The sequence below is a fragment of the Phanerochaete carnosa genome, assembly GCF_000300595.1.
Source record: "Phanerochaete carnosa HHB-10118-sp unplaced genomic scaffold PHACAscaffold_4, whole genome shotgun sequence".
Classification (NCBI taxonomy): Eukaryota; Fungi; Basidiomycota; class Agaricomycetes; order Polyporales; family Phanerochaetaceae; genus Phanerochaete; species Phanerochaete carnosa.
This window is the reverse complement of record NW_006767631.1, coordinates 1,421,449-1,441,180: the sequence shown is the minus strand read 5'-3', so window position 1 is coordinate 1,441,180 and position 19,732 is coordinate 1,421,449. Positions and strand designations below refer to the sequence as shown.

Genomic DNA, 19,732 nt, shown 5'->3' with positions numbered 1-19,732 from the left:
TACTTCTCTTTCAGGCCTTGTCGTCTACGAATTCTTGATCACCGTCGTTGATGAGATAAATATCGTCTGGAAAAGACCTATCACTGTATCTGCCGTACTCCTTGGCTCGATACGATGGTGTCTGCTCCTCTCAAGTATCTCGCAACTTTTACCGTCAAGTCCTAATGTAAGCCTCAAATCTCTCTGACTATGTAAGATCTCGAACCATGCTTCTTACAGATGTAAACCCCGTCTCTTTGAGGCTCGTGCGTGATAGACTGCTGACTGGGGCTCGACACAGCTGCACGGTGCTTGATGTCCTGAATGAGGCATTCGTCTTCATCGGGTTCGTCCAGACCGCAAGTATGCCCCACGCAGCCCCAAGTCCGAAATGCCCACTGACTTCGACACGAGTCTTCTCTGCCCTGCGCGTATTTGCACTCTGGAATAGGAGCCGCGTCTGGCCGTTGGCAGTGTTCGTACTGAGCATGGTGCCCTTTGCGACGGATCTGGTGTGGCTCGCCTTGTTCAAACCTCGCGTGTGCTCTGACCGAGACCTCTGTGCAGGTTTCCGCGGTGATGTCGAAGGAAAGTGCTAACGTAGAGCCATCCTCAGGCGTGATGTGCGCCTCATATTCGCCATTGTCCGCGCGGACAAACAGGATGTGGGTGTACACATCTCTTTGTGCCTGTTTCTGGATGCTCATTTGTCGCCGCGTAGACGTATGTTATTCGAGTAAAGCCTTTAACTTTCCAGAGACACTGACATCACATGTTAAGTCTTGTACACGACTCGCGGCTCGGTTATCTTCGCCGACACGATCATGCTCGTCCTGACCTGGATTAAGACATTTGGTCATTGGAAGGGCGCCCGCCGCCTCGATATCACTGTGCCGCTGACAACTTGTCTGCTGCGCGACGGTTGGCAATCCTTCATGCACCGTCGTATTCGCCGTTGCTGAAAACCTAGCTGCCCATGCAGGAACTTTCTATTTTATGTGAGTACGGCAAGAAAGCCATCCGAAGGGTTTGCTCACGGGCGAAAATAAATGTAGAGCTTTGCTGGCGACAAACATAGCCCAACTGCTGACCTTCGACCCTGCGGTGCGTCTCCAGCATCAGTACGCGAGCCGAGGGCTGACGGCGTACTCCAGGACCCCATGTCCGCGCTCATCAAGACCTTGGTGTGTACCCTACATTCCGTTTGCCCTCTCAGTGTTCATGAGCTGGACGTGCAGCCCTTGATACTCATTAATCGCTTCATGATCAACCTACGGGCGGCCAGCCAGGAAACGACGGACTGCTCTGTGTGTATTGCCGATCTGCAGCAAGCACAGTCGACATTGCAGTTCAGAAGGTCGACAAGTCGGTTGGGTAATATTGGGGGGACGCTGCGGGATGCTTGGGACGACGAATCTTGGAACCAAGAGGATGACTCCGCAGCAGTGGAAGACGCAGGATGTCTGGAGACTGGCGCAGAACCGTGAAACGACACCGGAGAGTATGCTGGAGTACACTTTCTTCCAAGCGGATAGTAATTTTGGGAATGCATACGGGCAGAGAACTCGAAGCTTGTGATATTGAACGATTGCAGTCGAGTAGTCTCTTGGGGTACCTGTCATCACCAAAGGACTTCGCAGCAGATTTTAGTTCTTCGCTCGCGGCATCTTGCATCACCACAGCTCCCAGGGCCTGCTAACACACTTTGTGTTACGGGAAAGCCTTGTCAGTACAGCAAAGCGAAGTATCGATCTCCGTACAATACACAAAAGTGAAGAACATGCCTACGCCTGCTGGTCCCCAAAATACTCTTCTACCAACGCTTGCTTCCTCAAACCCAACAGGAACTCACCCATCTCCTCCCGTGTTGGCATCTTCGGCGACACCAGTTGGTCCGGGGACAAGAAGGGTATATACGCCGCCGTCGCGCGCGCATGCGCCAGCGCAACCGCCTCCGGGCTCGTCTCTTGTTCGTTCGCGGCCGGCTGTGGCGTGCCGTCCGTCTTTGGCCGTTTCGATGCGTCTGCGGTTTGCTCGTCCTCCATCTCGGCGTCTGCGTCGCCGTCGGGGGCTTTGCGCTTGGGCAGTGCCTCGCCGTTCGCGAAGTCTGTGATCGTCAGCGCTGCTGTTGCTGACGAGCGCGGCAGGGGCGGTATTGGCTCGTCTTCTGGGAGGCCGAGGGCTTTCCGGAGGTGCGCGTATGCGTCTTCCCACTCTATAGGCGTGTCGGTGTCAGTGGTGCGCGGGGAAGGGGAGGGGGTTTGAGACGTACCTTCTTCCTCTGCGTGCCGCTCAAACTCGAGCAGCTTGCCGTCTGACTCGTCGAGGTCGCCGAAATATGTGGGCCCTTGGTTCATGAACTTTTTGTAGTACGCTTGTACTTGGTTCTCTTCGTCCTCTTCCTTCTTCTTGCTCTGGAAGAGTTCGCGGACGCCAGGAAGATCTTTTGCTCGACCGAAGTACCTGCATAGCATCTACCGCATCAGAAATATGTTCACGGCCGAATGTGTATATCACGCACTTGTATCCCTTCGTCCCCGGCACTTCCTTTCCATCGTCGTCCAACATTGCGACATTTCGCCTGTAGTTCGCACCTCCAAGCGCGACGATCTGGTTCTCCCAATGCCTCTTCTCCCTCAACAGCTTGTTAATGTCGTCATTGAGGTCTCGGACTTCATAGTCAGTTAGACCAGCTAGTCATGAACCCCTTGGGTGAGCGGGAGCCGTTAGCAGTGGGCAGTACAACCACACACCGTCCTGGATCTTTGAGACTTTCCGACTAATCTCCCTGAGAATCTCTCCTCGCCATCGCTCACATTCCCGCAAACTCTTGCAAGCACTCGCCATCCGCGGCCTGCGGTCCGCGCGCGTCCCCAGCCCAAGCTCGGCCGCCTGGGCTTCGCGGAAACGGTAGAGCATGGACTGAGCCTTTTCTTCATTACGGGCCTAGCAAGCCACTGTCAGCGCAAAAGCCACAGCCAAAAGCATGAATGCAGTACCATTGTGGCAAATTATGGAGGCGATAGAGAGAGACGGAGAGAACGGAGTTGGCGGGCGTGGTGAGCGAGGGCGCAGGCGCGCGTGCGCTCTAGGGCGCTACTGCATTGATGGCGCACATGGGACACGTCCGAGAAAGGAAGCCGGGGCCTTTGGCGCTCACAGGCTGAAAGACTGAAATATTGGCTGGGGTTATTCGGGCGGCAGACTCAGGACTGTGTGTGGTTTTCCTGGACGTTCTCGTTATGTCCGAGCCTCCGAGGTTTCGATAGAGAAGAATATTCAGAGGGGCGCCGAGGAGATGTTGTCTTGGCCAGCTGAGGGCTTCGTGGCGCCGGGGACGTCACTCGATCACCACGTCTGCATTGGGAGCACTCCCACAGCGTCCTCACATGGTCTCTGCCTTCTATCGCGGTCCTGCACAAACGTCCTCTCTATCGCCCTCTGCAGCACGAATAGACACGAACGTCGCGTAAATGGCGATACTTGCGCAGAACTTCCATGGCTGGGCAAAATCATTGCGCCTGATCGGAAGTACTGGAAAAAGTTGAACCTGGCCATGGAGGTCGACGCGCCGTACCGCATGCCTACATTGATCAGATAAAAAGAGGCACCCCAGGTCTTGGCACGAAAACTTAATCCATTCCAGACACTCGCATGACCTTGTCCAGCGCTTTATCTCGGAGACGAAGTCCTCAAGAACCACCTTGGCCGGCCCACTTCTTCGCGTCTTGAATCCCCCTCCACTCCACAGACGACCATGGCAGGGTCCCTCGACAAACGCCGTGATTCGGACGACCTCAAAGAGCCCAGGGACGAGTGAGTGCACGCCTAGCCATCCACTCAGCTCGCTTGGAGCCTCATGAACACCTAGCTTCCTCACAGAAGACATCGCGCAACTTAATGCGGCGGGCGAAATATCTGAAATTGCAGTCAAGGCCGAAGGAGAAGACAAGATAACGTGGTTCGTCTGGATTCTCGTCGCTTGCACCAGCATCTCCGGCCTTCTCTTCGGTGAGTTTCCGCCCGCCTTCGCTTCGATCACCTCTAAAGTCTTACACACTTTGGCTGCAGGTTATGACACAGGTGTGATTTCTGGCGCCCTGGTCACCATCGGTTCTGATCTCGGTCCCTCCGAGCTCTCATCGGGACAGAAGGTGCTTAATCACACTCTGCTCGTCAAGCGTCTCCCGCTCATGCCGCCCTGCAGGAATTTATCACTTCAGCGACGACCCTCGGAGCGCTGATTGGCGGCCTAGTCGCAGGCATGCTCTCGGATTTCGTCGGACGGAAGCCCGTGCTCGCCATCTCGGACGTCATCTTCATTGGCGGCGCCGTAGGGCAGGCCGTCTGCCATGCCGTCTGGCCCATGGTGCGCGCGACCTTCTTGTCCCTGATGCTTGCTTGCTTACTTGCTCAACATGTATCACAGATCGGGTGCCGTTTCCTCGTCGGCATCGGCGTCGGCCTCGCGTCGTGCGTCGCGCCGCTGTACATCCAAGAGCTCTCCCCAACACGCCTGCGCGGCCGCATGGTCGTCCTAAACGTCGTCATGATCACCGGCGGACAAGTCATCGCGTATGGTATCGGCGCCGCGTTCGAGAACATGCACGGAGGGTGGCGGTGGATGGTCGGACTGGGTGCCGTGCCCGCAGGGATCCAGTTTTTTATACTGTTCTTCCTCCCCGAGTCGCGTGCGTGTCATCTCTGTCGCCCGCTACATTAGACTAACATTAGAGTTTCCCTTCAGCCCGTATCCTCATGCGCCTTGGCAAAATGGACGCTGCAAGGGCTGTCATGTCGAGGATATATGCGCATGCCACCCCGCAGCAGGTCTCACTCAAGGTCACAGCACTGCACTCCGCCGTCCGGAGAAGCATCGAGATTACCAATTCGACGACACTCATCCAGCGCGTGGGCATGACCTTCTTGAATCCGGTGAACCGCCGCGCTGTCAGTGAGTAGTCCTCTCCTCTTTCCCTCTGTGCTACCCCTGAGCGTATTGCGGGACAGTCGTTAGCTGTGGCATGCAGGCCTTCCAGCAGCTCTCCGGCTTCAACACGCTCATGTACTATAGCGCGACGCTCTTCAAAGAGATCGGCTTCAACCAGCCGACAGCGGTTGGCCTCATCGTGTCTGGCACGAACTTTATCTTCACGCTGTTCGCGCTCAAGTACATCGACATCATTGGCCGGCGCAAGATCATGCTTTTCTCCGCCCCTGGCATGGTCATCGGCCTGGTCCTGGCGAGCATCTCTTTCCACTGTGAGCCCCTGCCGTCCAAACTGGAATCATCCTCACCCAGCTGAACCACATGTGCGCCCTGCAGACCTGACGCGCCACACCGGCGGTGCCCTCGTCGACGGCGCGCACTACTCGACGGCGTGGTCCGCGATCGTGCTCGTGTCGATGATCTTCTACGTTGCCTCGTACGCGACGGGGCTCGGCAACGTGCCGTGGCAGCAGGGCGAGCTCTTCGCGCTCGAGGTGCGCGGCATCGGCACCTCGCTCGCGACGTTCTGCAACTGGGCCGGCAATCTGCTCATCGGCTCGACGTACCTCTCGCTCATGGACCGCATCACGCCCGCGGGCGCGTTCGGCTTCTACGCTGGCCTCTGCCTCCTTGGCTGCGCCTTCGTCGCCGCGTGCTTCCCCGAGACCGCCGGGCTCAGCCTCGAGGAGGTCCAGATGGTCTTCCGCACCGGCTTCGGCGTGCGCGAGGGCGAGCGCCTGCGCAGGGAGAAGCGTACCGTGCTCCAGAAGACGCAGGAGGGCGAGAGCGAGAAGGCATGAATGGTACGACCTCTATGTTTTGATTTGTCTTGTCATGAGCATCTACGACGGAGAGGGACTCTACTACGACTGCAATTGATATATACCAGATATAATGACGATATGTAGCTGCCATCGCACTGAGGTGACCATCTACGCCTTTTTGGTCGCGGTGAAGAAGGCTGTGTGATAAATATAGCCAAGCATGCTTTGCGAATTGTTAGTATATGTTGTATCAATGGTTCGTTCGTCCTGCAACTCGTCACGTTAGATCCTCAGGCCTATGGTGCACAGGAATATATCTGACGTACACAGATCTCAAATCCAATCTTACGAGCAAGCTCTTTCAGCTCTTCCACGTTTAGTTCTATAGAGGTGTCTCCCGAGGAATTGTTCTCCCAATGCCATAACAGAGGGCCTGCAAATATTGATTAGAATCGAGACGGTCTTCAGAAGTCTCGACGAAAGAGTCGTACCCATATTGATCCAGACACCTCCAGGGGCCAGTTTGCGATGGATGATACGAAGGTAATTGACAATGTTCTTAGCCTGCAGAATCTCCTTAATAATGCTGATCCAAGGATGGACAGATACTGCTACCTACAGTGTCTATGAAAAAGCATGTGAGGATCGCATCCCAGAGGCCAGCCTGTGGCTCGCCGTACTCGTAATCGTCTGGACCATAAACCTCCTCAAAATCTCCTATTGGCCAAGCGTGAGTATTGTTAGTCGTTTTTCCGCGAACGCAGCATGGGCACCTGCTACGAGCGAGAAATTGGAATTCGATGGCAGAGACGAAGGTGACACGTCCGGGAACGAGATGGGTCGCAGGAGGGCGTTCTTGTCTGTGAGATTGGAGAACGAGTGGATGTATGGGTAGATCGTGTGTTCGTTTACTTTGGTCGTCCTGCAAGGCTACGCTTAATCGTGAGATAAGAGTGAGACCAGAAGGTAACTACCTATTCAAGATGAAGAACGAAGCCAGAAGCATGTAGTGCGAGAATTCGTTACCCTGACATGCGAATCCTGATACATGTAAGCGTGCCAGTCGGAGAAATGTGTCATTGAACTCGGTATGCACTGACCTAAATTTGCTACGTCCCATGCCAGACGACAGAGGCCAGCACCGGGGACAAGGACACGCAACCTCGACCTGGCATACCGTCAACTACAACTCCCGAGCACGTATAAGCCCATGTCTTACCTCTCCTCTGCAGGCACATGAGCAAAATGCTCGACCAAAGCTTGCTTCATTGGCTCGTAGCAAAGATTACGTTCACCCTTTCCCTGCGCATAGCGGCCGTCAGCCTCACAGAAGAGAATTGGCGCCGCGTCCGTCCACTACCTCCTCGCTCCAGTCACGGACAAACTGTTTGATCGTGCTGCGCAGCTTGTCCACGTCGTTCTCCGTGGGCCGATACTTGCCCCCAGAGGGGCTATGTCCCGCATGTCCACCTGACGCCGCATGTGAGTGCGAATGCCCACCGTGACCGTGCGAGTGCGAATGCGATGGATCATCTGCCAAACGGTAATCAGTCGCAAGCCTGTACGCCTCACACGTGCACGGCCCTACCATGTGCATGTGAGTGCGATGCCTGCGAGTCTTGTATGCCTTCTTGTTCGTGGTAGTCCTGCTCCTCGTTCTTCTCGTTCTCGGGGTCGACGTCATGCCCGAAGATTTCGGGGTCTGCGATGATCTGCTTCAAAAACTTGTCGTTGGCGATGATCGCCTCGTCCACTTCGTGCAGCTTCGTCTTGTACCCTAGGACCGTCAGGAGCTCCTGGTCGCCTCGCGGGAGCTTGTAGATGTCCTTTCGGCGGCGGTTATTCGCAGACAGCTACACACGCACAAGAATGAGCACTGGTTTATAGCGTATGTAAGCTCATTCTTACGGAGTATGATGCATACTGATTGAAGGTGGCAATGACGTTCGCGAGATGCCTCTGTTCCTCTTCAATGTCCTCCTGCTCGAAACTTCGCGGCATGATGGAAGGTATGAAGAGAACTATTGTGCTCCCGGAAAAGGCAACTCAAGATCGACCGAGACACTGCAACTCAGAGCGCGGCGAGCGAAGCAGGATATGGATTATGTGAAATGCATAGTGATGGACAAGAATGCTACAAAGTACAAGATGTGTGCGTGCAAGACAGCTACATGATAGTAAATTAAGACCAGGCAGAACTAAGTTTCTCGCAGGTCGACAATCTCTAATGCTGAATCCTTCATTTGGACGTGATTATTATCACAGTCCTACAGATAAAGGTTAACTCCGAGCCTCAGACGCGGTTTGGCTGTACTTACAGTGTATACCGACACGTCTGGGTGGGGATGGAAGGCTTCTTTCGCATTGCAGTCCAAGATGACTTGCAGGCCACCAGGATCGGTAAGACGGAATATGCCAAAGCTAAAGTGAGATGTCAATCCTGTACTACACGCAAACTTGGCGAGCACCTACGCAGGATTAGAGGTGGGTGCACAGACAACCGCAAATGATTCTGGCAGCATTCTCTGGAAGCCTGAATGCGTGTGCAAATCCACTGAAGACATGAAGCCTGGAGACGGCTATTAGACCACCAAGAAACTCGCAGAGCAATCTGGACATACATGATTGAGTTGGGTGGGTATGAATCTACGGAATGAGAAAGTCAGTATAGCTTCCTTCACTACGTGCGCTAGCATAAGCTCACCCAGCCTAGCGTTATTAGATGCCGTTCTTCTGTGAACTGCAAGACAAGTTCTTCCTCGTCCATCGTGCAAGTATCACTCGTCGAGTGCTGCTTAGGTATCAAAAGCGTCGTGACAGCGTATTTGCTGCCCTTATCCTTTCCGAGTAAGAGCCCACACGTCTCCCTATTCTTCGCAGTGTTGACTCGGGCTATCGAGACGAAACGCTGCAGACACTCCCGAGGGAGCCGAACGGGCCTGAGCTCGTGGATGTCGGACTCCGTGGAGGCTCCGCGTACAATACGAGGAGCGCTGGGAACTGCGGGTGGTGGTGGTAATGCGGGCGGTATACGCGACGATGACGGGCCGCGTGCATGTTGTGTATCATACGGGCGGTGGCGGTCTGGTATAGGCACGCCTGGCACATACGGAGGGATGACAGCGTCCGCAGGCGTTGAGCGATTTGGTAAAAGGTTGGTATACAAGGCGCCTCCAGGTTTTGTATTCAGAAGTAAAGCGGCAGATTCAGGAGGCGCGGCAGGGGGATGGGAGAACATTGATTGCAGCGATGGGACATAGCCTTGCTTGAGCTGATGCTGGGACATAAGAGTGGGATACTCAACGAGACCTGCGTCATGAGGCGTAGGAGACGTTGTCGTGACTGGAGGTGGGTATGATATGCTACTCAAAAAGGACTCATGAGACGACAAGAACACAACATAAATACGAGAGATACTTACCCCGCATTTGCATGATTTGGTTTAGCTAGCATCTGGTAAGATTGTCGGGGATCATTCCATGCTGTGCCCCTACTCTCTGCACTGGCATCGTCCGAGTATGGTACCGGGCTCTCTACGGGCATTCTTGACAGCAGAGAACCATGCGAATCGTTGGGGGCTCGCTGCTGCGACGAGCTTGGTGGACGCGAAGGATAAGGAGAAGCAGCATACGATCGATCCCGGCGAGTAGGTGTCTCCGGTTCCTGCGACCGACGATAGTACACATCTGCGTCAACGCCAGACTGTCCCGAGCCGTTTGAAGTGCTAGCGACCTGCCGTCGAACCTCGCGAGCGGCAGTTTCAGCTTCTTGTTGACGTCGAAAGATCCCTTCCTGCTCGTGTCGCCTCCGTTCTTCTATACGTCTCCGCGTCCTCTCTTCTTCGTCATCTGCTCGAAGCCTCGCTATACGTTCTTGCTGCGCGGCCTCCCTGGCCTCGGCAGCCCGCTGCGCCTCTGAAGTGTCCCTCGGACGAACTTCCTTTGTCCGTCTAGCCCACTCCGTCTCTTCGTGCACCCTCTTCTGCTGTTCATCCGTGCGTCGCCAATCGTCTTCAATACGTGCAGCTTCGAGAGCCTGTCGCGTGCGCTCTTCCTGAGCGCGTAGGAGTTCTTCTCGCTTGCGCCGAGCCGCTTCTTCTTGGGCGATTACGTTTGGGTCTGGCTGCGACGAGCTGCCGTTTGCTTCGTGGTAGGCCCTCCATTTCTCATATCGCTCGACAAGAATCGGCTTAAGCTTGCTGAGACTGTCCAAGATATCCTGTCCATTCTGTACATGTCGAGATCGATCAGCATGCTGCAGACTCGCTCTCAGCCAACAGGCAGAAGCATATGCCGCGCACCAACGACAGCTAAAGATGTGATAGAAATAAGATACTAACCATGCCCAAGTTCGCTCGCTGGTCTGCGTTAAGCAGAACATGATACTCGCTGTGCGTTGGCAGCTTCTCGAGCACAATGGTGGCAGCTCTGGCAAATTCGATGAAAGCTGCCTCGTAATCCCTAGCGTCGACATAGTTGTTGCCAACCTTGCGTGCCTTCTCGGCGGTACGCAGCCAATGCTTCAGAGGCCGGTTCGGGTCCCACAAACTGTGCTGCGCTATAGCCGCTAGCTCGGCAATTGTCCTAGGGTGGCTGCCGTCGCTGTGATTGGGTATGGTACGGGAAGCTGTTGGGTACACAGGGCTGCTCATAGTACAGAGTAGTGGCAGAAGGCGCGATTGTCGTCTGCTGGCGGTGGTAATGGTCACAGCACAAGAAGTGCCAGTCAGCTCTGTATACGCGCTGCCCAATCTGGATAACTGCGGCAGTGTTCGTCAAGTCCGGACAGACAATTTTTGGACGCTGCGCATGAGATTTCTGAAATTCTTGGACAGAGGAAGAAATAAGCTAGGCCGCAGCTGAGAACAGTCCGAAGAGCCCTGGGATTCGGAAAGTCGAAAGACAACTAAGGTGTCACCCGCCGCGGACGCGAGCAAGGACCAAAGCGCCGCCACAACGCTTTGTGACACGTTACGTACCGTTTCTAGGAGATTGACCGTGACGAGAAATAATTGAGCGTGAGAACATAGCTGGCAAAAGAGTCGAGTGCTAAGGCGGCCGTCGGTCGATCACCGGCACCTTCTAACTCGACGGTGTTGCTGCTGGGCAACTCTCCCCGGCAGAACCCTGTAATATCTTCGACATTGCGCGCGTTATTCTGACGCTACTTCATAACCACACACTCCTTCACCGACTGGGTCCGACTTGGACTCTTCCAAAATGCACGATGGCATCCCTAGCAGCAAGCGGGGTTTCTTCTACGTTGCGGCAGTCCTCCTGATCTTCATGCAAGCTGGACTATGGAGTGCTAGGAGGAGAACACAGGAGGTCTTCCCCGACAACTCTCTGGTACCAAAAGTACCGAGCCTTTTCTCGTTAATCAAGGGCGAATCCAGAACCACTATCAAGGAGCACCCTATCCCGAGGCTCATGGCTGAAGCTGAAGTGCAGTTCCGCGAACGTCTTACACGGCAAAGCAAGACCCTCGTAAAAGCCGTGGCAGAGTACAAGACGCGTTTCAAGCGCGACCCACCGAAAGGATTTGACGACTGGTGGAAATTCGTGCAGGATAACGATGTCCTGATGGTTGATGAATACAATGCTGTTGCCGAGGATCTAGAACCGTTCTGGGACCTCTCGCCAGCCGAGTTCAGGCAACGGGCATCCTTAGTACGTCTACAGCTGGTGTGTGTCCAGCCTGGCTTGACGCTTTGTCCCCGGTTTCAGGCGGGCCATTTGCCCTCGGTTGACTTGGTGAAGGTTCGCGGCGGTGAAGGAAAGGCTGTGAATGTCAAAGATGGATTTGATAGCCCTGACGGTGTCTCCGAACGTGCCAAGGGTTTTCTACTGATGATTGAGAAATTTCAGGACAAGGTGCGTGTTCCGTCAGTTTTATAGCCAATGTTCCTCACTGATGCGGCTGTAGCTTCCAGACCTGGACTTCCCTATCAATGCTATGGCAGAGGGGCGTATACTAGTACCCTGGGAGCATCGACAATACCCCAATCTCACTGATGGTCTGTCCTACTTCGACGTCGTTGTCGCGTGCTCACTAAAGATATATCAGGCGGAGTTGCTGAGCAACTGAGCGGGCGATACTCTCCAGATTGGCGAGGGGAAGGTACTGTTTGGGAGGCCTTCCGCCGCACATGCGAGCCAAAGACCCCTGCACGCCGTCTATTCAGTTCTACACGCGCCTCGTCCACCACGCAAGCCCGATTGAGCCAACTCGATGCCATTGATGACGAAGTTACATTCGTGCGGAGCGTCCAAGGAAACTTCTCCTTCTGTCAGAACCCGTGGGCTCATTACAGCCAAGGACACTTCTTTTCCGACTGGAGGACGATCCCTGTGCTATTCCCGATATTCTCTCCTGCGAAAGCTTCTGGGTTTTTGGACATTCGAGTTCCTAGTCATTACTACCATGGCCAGACCCGACGATATACGTATGGATGGGACCCGGTGAATCTGGAACGGCACCACGTCGACCATATGGAGATGCCATGGGAGCTTAAGAGCGACAAGGTTTTCTGGCGAGGCGCGTCCACTGGCGGCGGTAGCTCTCCCCCGGGCTTCGCAGGGCAGTATCAACGCCACAGGTGTGTAATCCTTGCGCATTCTACTTTCGTGCCCTTGAACTCAGGTCCCTGGATCCAGACTGGTGCAGATGGCGAGTGACCTCTCGATGACGAACCGTACCATCCTATTCGCTGACCCTCCTGGCTCGACAACGTATACGTTCACCGAGGTGCCAACTGCGGTTCTCAACAGAGAAGTCATGGACGTGGCGTTTGTCAAGCTCGTGGGCTCTTTCAATTTCCCTGGTGGGCCAGACGCTTTGCTCAGGGATCATCGCTTCGACGAGGGTGGTGTGAACCTAGGCGACCACTGGAAACACAAATACCTTGTTGATATCGACGGCATGGGGTATTCTGGCCGTTTCTTATCTTTCCTGGAGTCTGACAGTGCTGTCCTGAAAGCGACTGTGTACCGAGAGTTCTTTGAAGAGTGGATCCAGCCTTGGTGCGTCCCCCACAACGTCTCCTTTACCCTCTCCCTCATTTTGGTGCTCATGTGCCGTCATTGACAGGTTGCACTATATCCCGTTGTCGCCCACGTACCATGAAATCTACAACATCCACGCTTTCTTCTCAGGTGGAACAGACTCCACTCTCCATGCCGCAAACTCGACAGCACTACAGCTGCCAGCTGCGCAACGGAGGTCACTGCATGGCGATAGACGCCTTCGTCGGATTGCTCGCGCAGGGAAGCAGTGGAAACGGACCCTCGGGAGAAGAGTGGACATGGAAGGTGGGCCACTGTAGCCTCTATTTAATTCCATGCCGTGCCTAACTTCATTTCTATGACAGCATATGTCTACAGGCTTTGTTTGGAATACGCACGACTGTGGTCCGATGATAGAGATTCCATGAACTTTACTCTGTGATAGCTTTTGAGTGATATCATGTGCTACTCGAACTCTATGGTCTTCAGGCCGTTGCATCGGACGTATCATAAATCTACTAGCTGCTTTAATAAGGCGTGGATCGCTCTGCTTGCGAAGATATACTAAACTGGGTGGCGGAGAGCAGGAAGTTTCGTGTCACCGCTGATCTCCTTCCGACAGATGTTCGGCGCCTCAAGGTTACTCTCGACCGTCATGCTGGTGCATGACTGCTCCTTTGCAGCTCAGCAATGTCTCGCATTCTCACGAGCTCCGCGTACCTCGTCCGTGCTAGAAGAGCTTGTGACTGGTCCCGTGGCCGTTTGTTCCGCTTCAGCAAGATCTAACAGCCGAGAGGTATTAAATTCATAACACAAAGAGGCTAATGTGTGGAGGGACGGACGCTGCCCAAGCCAACGCGCTATCTCCTGGCGGCTTCGTTGCGGTAGTCCCTGCCACGTTGCCAACTCATGGCTGATGGGCCAATCATCGCTGACGGGTGCGTCGCGTTCTGGCCTATTCCAGGACATATTCATGACCTTCCGGGGTGTTTGAACGCACTGAAGCGTTCCCACCGCTGCCGCTGCCGCTATCAGGGACCCACAGTGGCGACTACAGCCCCCGGGGCCCATGACGAAGGGTGCAGACCTGACAGCACCTGCTATGGATGATACGGTCCGTTAGTGCTTTTCTCGTGCAGCGTTAATCTAAGACGAAGGTGGTTTTTGATGAGATCTCCGAGCCATGCTGCTCATGCGTGGCGGGTCCAGATATCAAGTGCCCCAGACTCAAAATGCTTCCTAGGCCCCGACCACCGTCATAAGACTAGCGGCCGCGCTCTGGACGCGGGTTTACCCCCCTCACTCTCAGGACTTCGCTTAACATATTCTTTCACTCATGCCAACAGCCACTACCATGTCGCTCTCGACAAAGTCGATCCTCTCCTCCCCATCTGCCTCGTCGACCTCGAGTCGCAGCTCAGATGGCCTCCCATTTCCGCGGAATATGTCTGACTTCGAGGTGGAACACACGCCGACAAAGACATCTTTTTCACCGACCAAGCAGCGAAGGCGAAGACAGTCATCCGACTATGACAGCGAGGCTGCATTTCGTGCCAGCGTGGCTATGCTTCTTGCCGCGAAAGCGCGTCCGTTCGCTGTCTGTGGCAGGATACCAGTCGACCCCACTGCTCTCATCTTGTTCTTCCGTTCAAAGGTACGTATTGAAGTTTTCTGCTCAGGCCAGCTCAGTGACCCTTGCGTACAGAGTGGTATAACACATTCTTTGGACTTCCCCATTGATGTCGACTACGATCTGCCTCCGTCGCTGGACGTGCTCATCGGCGCATGTCGCCCACAGTCCGTGTCAGGGCTCGAGGACTTCTCCGAACGCGAGGCTCTGTTCTATCCCCCTCACCTACCTCTTACGACGACCCTCGAGATTGCTAATCATCCTATCTTGGAAACTGTTCGCAACACATTGTTCCCTACACTACCAACTGGGCATTACCTCACGGTGATCCGGGACAAGCTCCAGATATGGGTGAAAGGTAGCGGCATGAGGACGCCCCTGAAGCCCACAGACATGCGTGTCGCTACCGTCCTCGTAACTCTCCCTGTACGCTTCCGCGGGGGCGACCTCGTTGTACGGAGTTCGGATGGTGGTGAAGAGAGGTATCATGCCCGGGGAGGCAAGATAGGCGACATTGAGTGGACCGCATTCATGGCAGATTGCGATCACGAAATCGAACCCGTCACTAAGGGCTGCCGCGTAACGATCTCGTACGCGGTGCATATCAAGTCCTTTGGCCCAGCTGGCATCCAGCCAGACCCGCTGATTACTCCCAGCGACCATTTCCTTGACTTGTTGTCCCCTGTTCTCAACCTAGCTCGCGGACGGAAGCTCGCGTTTCATCTCACTAACGAATATGGTGTTTCTCCAGGAGAAGTACTGGCCGAATCTTTGGTGCCACACGTACGTGTTATCTTCTCGTTCCGTGTGCTTCAGTGCGGCCTAACCCTCACTTCACAGCTGAAAGGCGGTGATTCCGTTCTATACCATGCGCTTCGGCTGTACAAGCTGGAGCCTGAGCTGCACTGGAGTGCAGGCGGCTATATATGGCCTGTCGACCGTTGTGTGGATTTCGCTCCAGACTTCGAAGGCAGTCCCATGTCTCAGAGTGCTCGGATGCCAGCGGTTGACGGTCTTCGCCAGAGTACTCCCTCACCTCCACGAAAGGCGGGAACCGTGCCGGACGTTGGTGACCGGACCGAGGTTCTGCGGTCGAAGGTCGAGCGTAGCGGTGCGATACGCTTGTCTCAGGCGGGCATCATGCTTCTCTCTGCGCCCACGTCTCCTGGCGGGGTTGCAAAGGAGCGGGTACCGTTCGCGCAGGACGGAGAGTTGGAGAAGCTCGTTGTTAACACATTGCTCGTTGTTTATGTTCCTTGATTTCCTCTTCCATCCCATCAGCCCACGTAACATTATTGCTCCGGATCGTGTTTCTCAGTTGTATAGCCATCCAACCTTTACCCTCTTACTGTACAATCACATACCCCCACAGTGTAGCTCTCGTATTACCTCCTTGTTAGCACTTCTTCAATGTAATCTTCAGCGTATTTTCTCTTTTCCTGCGCGTGACGTTCTGCCCCATCCGCTTGGTCTAGGCGGACAATCCAACCAATCAAATCAATTCCGTTAGGTCCCTGTTTAATTAAAACTCCGCCTCAATGCGCGTCTAAGTCAGCCTGGTCGGCGTGAGCGACGACGACGACCAACGAGATATCCCCGGCCCCGAGGCCCTCCTGCTCGACGTTGGGCTCGTCTTCTAACCACTCAGCTTTATATAACACCATTGCTCTCCGAATATGCTCCGGCTGGTTTCGTCAGCGTCAAGGCCTGCGTCGACGGGCATATTCGGAGTGGTCGCGCCCGCTACTTCAGCCCGGCAAGGTAGGCAGAGCCCAGCAGTAAGTGCAGAAGTGTGTGGTGCTAATCCTTGGATTATGCAGGTCGCAGGACATTTGCTTCCACCTCGAGCCGCCAAGCAGATATCACGCTTACCGTCGACGGGAAAGAGGTGACAGTACCTCAAGGTTCGCCGGGAACTAGTCTCAGGTATGGGGATATATGCTGAAATATTACATGCTGGAAAGGTTCCGCGTTGATTCAAGCTTGCGAGGCAGCCGGAGCGACGATCCCGCGGTACGTGTACGCGACCTGATCCTTTTGAACCTGCGCTAAAGCGCGTACTTCCACTAGATTCTGTTACCATGATAGGTACGCGAGACTAAGCTATGAAGAAGAGGAATTAGACTTAAAATGCTACGTGTAGACTCGCGATTGCAGGTAACTGTCGGTGCGTGAAGCTCGTGAAATGCTACTCTATTGTGCCTAGCTGACCTAGACTTCAGTATGTGCTTGGTAGAAGTCGAACGCTCGCCAAAACCTGTTGCTTCATGGTGCGCGGCTTGCAAGTTGTCAGGTTCTGAGCTTATTCCTGCTGTAGCGCCATGCCCGCCATGCCAGGAACGAAGGTTTTCACCAACACTCCATTAGTCCACGAGGCCCGGTGAGTACTTCATATGTGCATTTGGGACGTCTTTTTCACTTCCTTTAGCGAGGGAGTCATGGAGTTTTTGCTTGCGAATCACCCGCTGGACTGCCCCATTTGCGATCAGGGTGGCGAATGTGACCTCCAGGACCAATCCATGCGGTATGGTGCTGACCGCACACGCTTTCACGAAATAACCGGCAAGCGTGCTGTTGAAGACAAGGACCTTGGACCGTTGGTCAAGACATCCATGAACCGCTGCATTCAGTGCACTCGTTGCGTCCGATTCGCGAATGAAGTCGCTGGTGTAGAGGAGTTGGGTACGACTGGGCGAGGTAACGACATGCAGATCGGCATGTACGTGGAGAAGACGATGAACTCTGAGCTGTCCGGCAACATCATCGACCTCTGTCCCGTAGGTGCCCTGACAAGCAAGCCATACGCGTTCCATGCTCGTCCATGGGAGCTCAAGCACACCGATTCGGTCGACGTCATGGATGCTGTGGGCTCCAACATCCGTGTTGACTCTCGTGGAGTTCTCGTCATGCGCGTCCAGCCCAGACCGAACGACGATGTCAACGAGGAGTGGATCAGCGATAAGACTCGCTATGCGTACGACGGCCTGAAATTCCAACGGTTGACTGTACCTCTCGTCAAGCGAGGCGACAGGTTCGTGAATGCGTCGTGGGAAGAGGCGCTGGAGGCCGTTGCTGAAGGTTTGGCACGCTCAGGTGCTACAGGCGATGAAATCCAAGCTCTCGCGGGTCACCTCGCGGACACAGAGACTCTTGTTGCGCTGAAGGACCTCGTCAACCGCCTTGGCTCAGACAACCTTACCTTGGATCATGCCAATGGTCATGCTGCCCCCATCCACGCTGTCGATGTCCGGTCGAACTACCTCTTCAACTCAACTATCCCTGGAGTTGAGCGTGCTGATGCCATTCTCTTGGTCGGCACTAACCCAAGGCATGAGGCGGCTGTTCTTAACTCTCGCATCCGCAAGAGCTGGCTTCATACGGGTCTCGAGGTCGGTCTTATTGGCGATCGTGTCGACACAACGTACGGCTATGATTATCTTGGCAGCGATGCCAAGGCCGTCGCAGACTTCGTCGCTGGTAAAGGAGAGTTCGCCGAAAAGTTCAAGGCCGCGAAGTACCCCTTGATTATCGTCGGCAGTGCCCTCTCTGAGCATCCTGATGGTGCTGCAGTGTATAACGCGCTCGCCAAGTTTGTTGAGCTGAATCATGAGAAGCTCATCACTACTGAGTGGAATGGCTTCAGCGTCCTTCAGCGTGTACGTCTCTCACACAGTAAGATCAGGTCCTGTTACTAACTTGGTCCACAGGCCGCATCTCGTCCGGCCGCGTACGACGTTGGCTTCGTACCCTCGAAGAAGGCGTCATCTGTCAAGCCCAAGTTTGTCTACCTCCTGAACGCCGATGAGGTCGATCCGAAGTCTATTCCTCGCGACGCCTTCGTCGTGTATCAGGGTCACCACGGCGATCTTGGTGCTCAACTTGCGGATGTCTGTTTGCCTGCTGCTGCCTACACTGAGAAGTCAACAACCTGGGTCAATACTGAGGGTCGGTCGCAACTAGGTCGTGCCGCGGTTCCACCACCAGGTGCCTCCCGTGAGGATTGGAAGATAGTCCGGTGTGTCCCCCATGGTTCAGTTTCGCCTGTCATCGGCTAACTCGTTTTTGTAGTGCACTCTCTGAGGTTCTCGGCTACCCTTTGCCGTACGACGACGTCCTTACGCTCCGGGACCGCATGTGGGAGATTTCACCCACGCTCGTCCGCTACGACACTACCGAGCCAACATCAAGAGAGGTTATGCTTGCAGGCCTCAAGACTTTGATCTCTGGCACTGCGAACTCGAAGGTCACGGGTACAACCTTTAAGAAGCCAATAGAAAACTTTTACCAGACGGACCCTATATCAAGAGCGTAAGCTTTCTTCTCCCACTTCTCTTCTAATTGCGCTGATTGCCATGTTATTCTTAGATCTGTGACAATGGCGCAGTGCACCCGTGCCTTCGTCAAGGGGGAGGATTACGGCTTCAGCGACTTGTCAAGTAAAACCCAGGCCTCATACGCGTAGAGTTAGTCGGGAATCGCAATGCATTGTTGTTTTATTTGCTCTCAAAGACAGTTTACGGACACAGATAAGCCGTTTCATGAGCCAAAAGTAGATACGGTCTGGAATGCGAAAGGTTCTTCACTGACTGAACCCACTAATTCCGCTGAAGTTAACGATTTCCCCAGCACTGCCTCCGGAGACGGCGAGATCCGACCAGTCCCAGGTGCCTACAATAATGCTCAGCCAGAATTCAATAACCGCATGTACTCCCCACTTACCGGTGCAAGCGCCCTTTCCACAGTTGACTGCAACGCGCTCCGCACCACTGTTTACAGACAGGGTCGTCTTCGAGCCGACGAAGTTGATGTCCTGTTACAAATCTGGATGAGACTTACGCCATCGAGCAGACAATTCTCAGCACGCACGGAGATGATGCAGCCTGTGCCAGGTGTGCCGAGCGTGTCGGGGTAGCTCTGCAGAGTGTGAGACGTTCCGTCCAACCGTGGGGACTGGACATGCTCACCTGGTCAATGAGGATACCGAACTGCTGCAGGCCTGAGCCCGTGTTGCCACTGTAGGTGACATTGGTGACGGATGCACTCGTCGCGTCCGAATCGGTCTTGATGCGCAGGCCCTGCTGACTATTCACGATGTTGTTGTTCTGGATAACGACACCGGACACGGTCGCGCCGCTGCTGATCGAGCCCTAGAGATACAGCTCGTTAGATGACCACGTGTGCTGTGGGCGAGGACGACGCACGATGGAGATGCCATGGCCGCCGGAGCAGGTATTCCCCTGGAAGACAATGTTGCTTCCCTTGTTGATGGCCAGGCAGTCGTCCTGGTTCAGGACCGTGCTGCGATTCGAGATTCAGTACTCAGAAGCTGCCGGATCAAGCCGCAGGAACAGTCCCATACCTGTCC

General features: G+C 54.6%; 10 protein-coding genes across 10 annotated transcripts; 5 read left to right on the top strand and 5 right to left on the bottom strand.

Moving 5' to 3' along the window:
• Positions 1–803: 803 nt before the first annotated feature.
• PHACADRAFT_194236 (uncharacterized protein) lies at positions 804–1,466 on the top strand (the record flags this gene model as incomplete). The annotated part of the gene is made up of 5 exons (XM_007394423.1): positions 804–900; positions 962–977; positions 1,035–1,083; positions 1,134–1,163; positions 1,218–1,466. The coding sequence occupies 5 exons, from the start codon at positions 804–806 to the stop codon at positions 1,464–1,466; spliced, it is 441 nt and encodes a 146-aa protein (XP_007394485.1).
• Positions 1,467–1,671: 205 nt separating this feature from the next.
• On the bottom strand, positions 1,672–2,987 carry PHACADRAFT_118486 (uncharacterized protein). The gene is made up of 5 exons (XM_007394422.1): positions 2,979–2,987; positions 2,733–2,925; positions 2,501–2,672; positions 2,252–2,442; positions 1,672–2,194 (listed from the first exon to the last, which is right to left on the bottom strand). The coding sequence occupies exons 1-5, from the start codon at positions 2,979–2,981 to the stop codon at positions 1,764–1,766; spliced, it is 990 nt and encodes a 329-aa protein (XP_007394484.1). The 5' UTR covers positions 2,982–2,987; the 3' UTR covers positions 1,672–1,763.
• Positions 2,988–3,736: 749 nt separating this feature from the next.
• PHACADRAFT_27439 (uncharacterized protein) lies at positions 3,737–5,769 on the top strand (the record flags this gene model as incomplete). Its single annotated transcript, XM_007393987.1, has 8 exons — positions 3,737–3,795; positions 3,851–3,990; positions 4,051–4,133; positions 4,187–4,348; positions 4,409–4,670; positions 4,727–4,933; positions 4,990–5,241; positions 5,306–5,769. 8 exons carry the CDS (start codon positions 3,737–3,739, stop codon positions 5,767–5,769), a joined length of 1,629 nt encoding a protein of 542 aa, XP_007394049.1.
• A 132-nt stretch (positions 5,770–5,901) lies between these two features.
• Positions 5,902–7,734, bottom strand: PHACADRAFT_194233 (uncharacterized protein; the record flags this gene model as incomplete). The annotated part of the gene is made up of 11 exons (XM_007394421.1): positions 5,902–6,000; positions 6,060–6,166; positions 6,225–6,297; positions 6,353–6,450; positions 6,507–6,655; positions 6,708–6,774; positions 6,834–6,901; positions 6,953–7,035; positions 7,094–7,266; positions 7,322–7,586; positions 7,642–7,734. 11 exons carry the CDS (start codon positions 7,732–7,734, stop codon positions 5,902–5,904), a joined length of 1,275 nt encoding a protein of 424 aa, XP_007394483.1.
• A 197-nt stretch (positions 7,735–7,931) lies between these two features.
• PHACADRAFT_160150 (uncharacterized protein) lies at positions 7,932–8,790 on the bottom strand (the record flags this gene model as incomplete). Its single annotated transcript, XM_007394420.1, has 6 exons — positions 7,932–8,000; positions 8,052–8,154; positions 8,206–8,302; positions 8,355–8,379; positions 8,438–8,672; positions 8,714–8,790. The coding sequence occupies 6 exons, from the start codon at positions 8,788–8,790 to the stop codon at positions 7,932–7,934; spliced, it is 606 nt and encodes a 201-aa protein (XP_007394482.1).
• A 360-nt stretch (positions 8,791–9,150) lies between these two features.
• Positions 9,151–10,206, bottom strand: PHACADRAFT_160149 (uncharacterized protein; the record flags this gene model as incomplete). Its single annotated transcript, XM_007394419.1, has 1 exon — positions 9,151–10,206. One exon carries the CDS (start codon positions 10,204–10,206, stop codon positions 9,151–9,153), a length of 1,056 nt encoding a protein of 351 aa, XP_007394481.1.
• A 741-nt stretch (positions 10,207–10,947) lies between these two features.
• On the top strand, positions 10,948–13,262 carry PHACADRAFT_253865 (glycosyltransferase family 90 protein). Its single transcript, XM_007394418.1, has 7 exons — positions 10,948–11,402; positions 11,460–11,606; positions 11,659–11,749; positions 11,800–12,331; positions 12,390–12,755; positions 12,823–13,043; positions 13,103–13,262. The coding sequence occupies exons 1-7, from the start codon at positions 10,953–10,955 to the stop codon at positions 13,177–13,179; spliced, it is 1,884 nt and encodes a 627-aa protein (XP_007394480.1). The 5' UTR covers positions 10,948–10,952; the 3' UTR covers positions 13,180–13,262.
• A 159-nt stretch (positions 13,263–13,421) lies between these two features.
• On the bottom strand, positions 13,422–13,808 carry PHACADRAFT_160146 (uncharacterized protein; the record flags this gene model as incomplete). The annotated part of the gene is made up of 1 exon (XM_007394417.1): positions 13,422–13,808. The coding sequence occupies one exon, from the start codon at positions 13,806–13,808 to the stop codon at positions 13,422–13,424; it is 387 nt and encodes a 128-aa protein (XP_007394479.1).
• Positions 13,809–14,081: 273 nt separating this feature from the next.
• On the top strand, positions 14,082–15,784 carry PHACADRAFT_253863 (uncharacterized protein). Its single transcript, XM_007394416.1, has 3 exons — positions 14,082–14,391; positions 14,443–15,150; positions 15,208–15,784. The coding sequence occupies exons 1-3, from the start codon at positions 14,092–14,094 to the stop codon at positions 15,625–15,627; spliced, it is 1,428 nt and encodes a 475-aa protein (XP_007394478.1). The 5' UTR covers positions 14,082–14,091; the 3' UTR covers positions 15,628–15,784.
• A 143-nt stretch (positions 15,785–15,927) lies between these two features.
• PHACADRAFT_118474 (uncharacterized protein) lies at positions 15,928–19,534 on the top strand. The gene is made up of 11 exons (XM_007394415.1): positions 15,928–16,128; positions 16,188–16,271; positions 16,332–16,380; positions 16,438–16,455; positions 16,511–16,534; positions 16,590–16,637; positions 16,685–16,747; positions 16,796–18,023; positions 18,075–18,382; positions 18,436–18,675; positions 18,733–19,534. Exons 1-11 carry the CDS (start codon positions 16,044–16,046, stop codon positions 18,827–18,829), a joined length of 2,244 nt encoding a protein of 747 aa, XP_007394477.1. The 5' UTR covers positions 15,928–16,043; the 3' UTR covers positions 18,830–19,534.
• Positions 19,535–19,732: the final 198 nt, after the last annotated feature.

What these genes read in the sequence shown, in the direction of transcription:
- PHACADRAFT_253863 (XM_007394416.1), top strand. Translation starts at nt 14,092, where the DNA reads ATGTCGCTCTCGACAAAGTCGATCCTCTCCTCCCCATCTGCCTCGTCG. An exon ending in TCTTGTTCTTCCGTTCAAAG is followed by an intron (nt 14,392 to 14,442) that starts GTACGTATTGAA and finishes CCTTGCGTACAG; the next exon opens with AGTGGTATAACACATTCTTT. An exon ending in CCGAATCTTTGGTGCCACAC is followed by an intron (nt 15,151 to 15,207) that starts GTACGTGTTATC and finishes CTCACTTCACAG; the next exon opens with CTGAAAGGCGGTGATTCCGT.
- PHACADRAFT_118486 (XM_007394422.1), bottom strand. An exon ending in AGTCTCAAAGATCCAGGACG is followed by an intron (nt 2,673 to 2,732) that starts GTGTGTGGTTGT and finishes GTTCATGACTAG; the next exon opens with CTGGTCTAACTGACTATGAA. An exon ending in GCGGCACGCAGAGGAAGAAG is followed by an intron (nt 2,195 to 2,251) that starts GTACGTCTCAAA and finishes ACACGCCTATAG; the next exon opens with AGTGGGAAGACGCATACGCG.
- PHACADRAFT_253865 (XM_007394418.1), top strand. Translation starts at nt 10,953, where the DNA reads ATGCACGATGGCATCCCTAGCAGCAAGCGGGGTTTCTTCTACGTTGCG. An exon ending in TCAGGCAACGGGCATCCTTA is followed by an intron (nt 11,403 to 11,459) that starts GTACGTCTACAG and finishes CCCCGGTTTCAG; the next exon opens with GCGGGCCATTTGCCCTCGGT. An exon ending in ATACCCCAATCTCACTGATG is followed by an intron (nt 11,750 to 11,799) that starts GTCTGTCCTACT and finishes AAGATATATCAG; the next exon opens with GCGGAGTTGCTGAGCAACTG.
- PHACADRAFT_118474 (XM_007394415.1), top strand. Translation starts at nt 16,044, where the DNA reads ATGCTCCGGCTGGTTTCGTCAGCGTCAAGGCCTGCGTCGACGGGCATA. An exon ending in AGAGGTGACAGTACCTCAAG is followed by an intron (nt 16,272 to 16,331) that starts GTTCGCCGGGAA and finishes CATGCTGGAAAG; the next exon opens with GTTCCGCGTTGATTCAAGCT. An exon ending in GCTTCAGCGTCCTTCAGCGT is followed by an intron (nt 18,024 to 18,074) that starts GTACGTCTCTCA and finishes CTTGGTCCACAG; the next exon opens with GCCGCATCTCGTCCGGCCGC.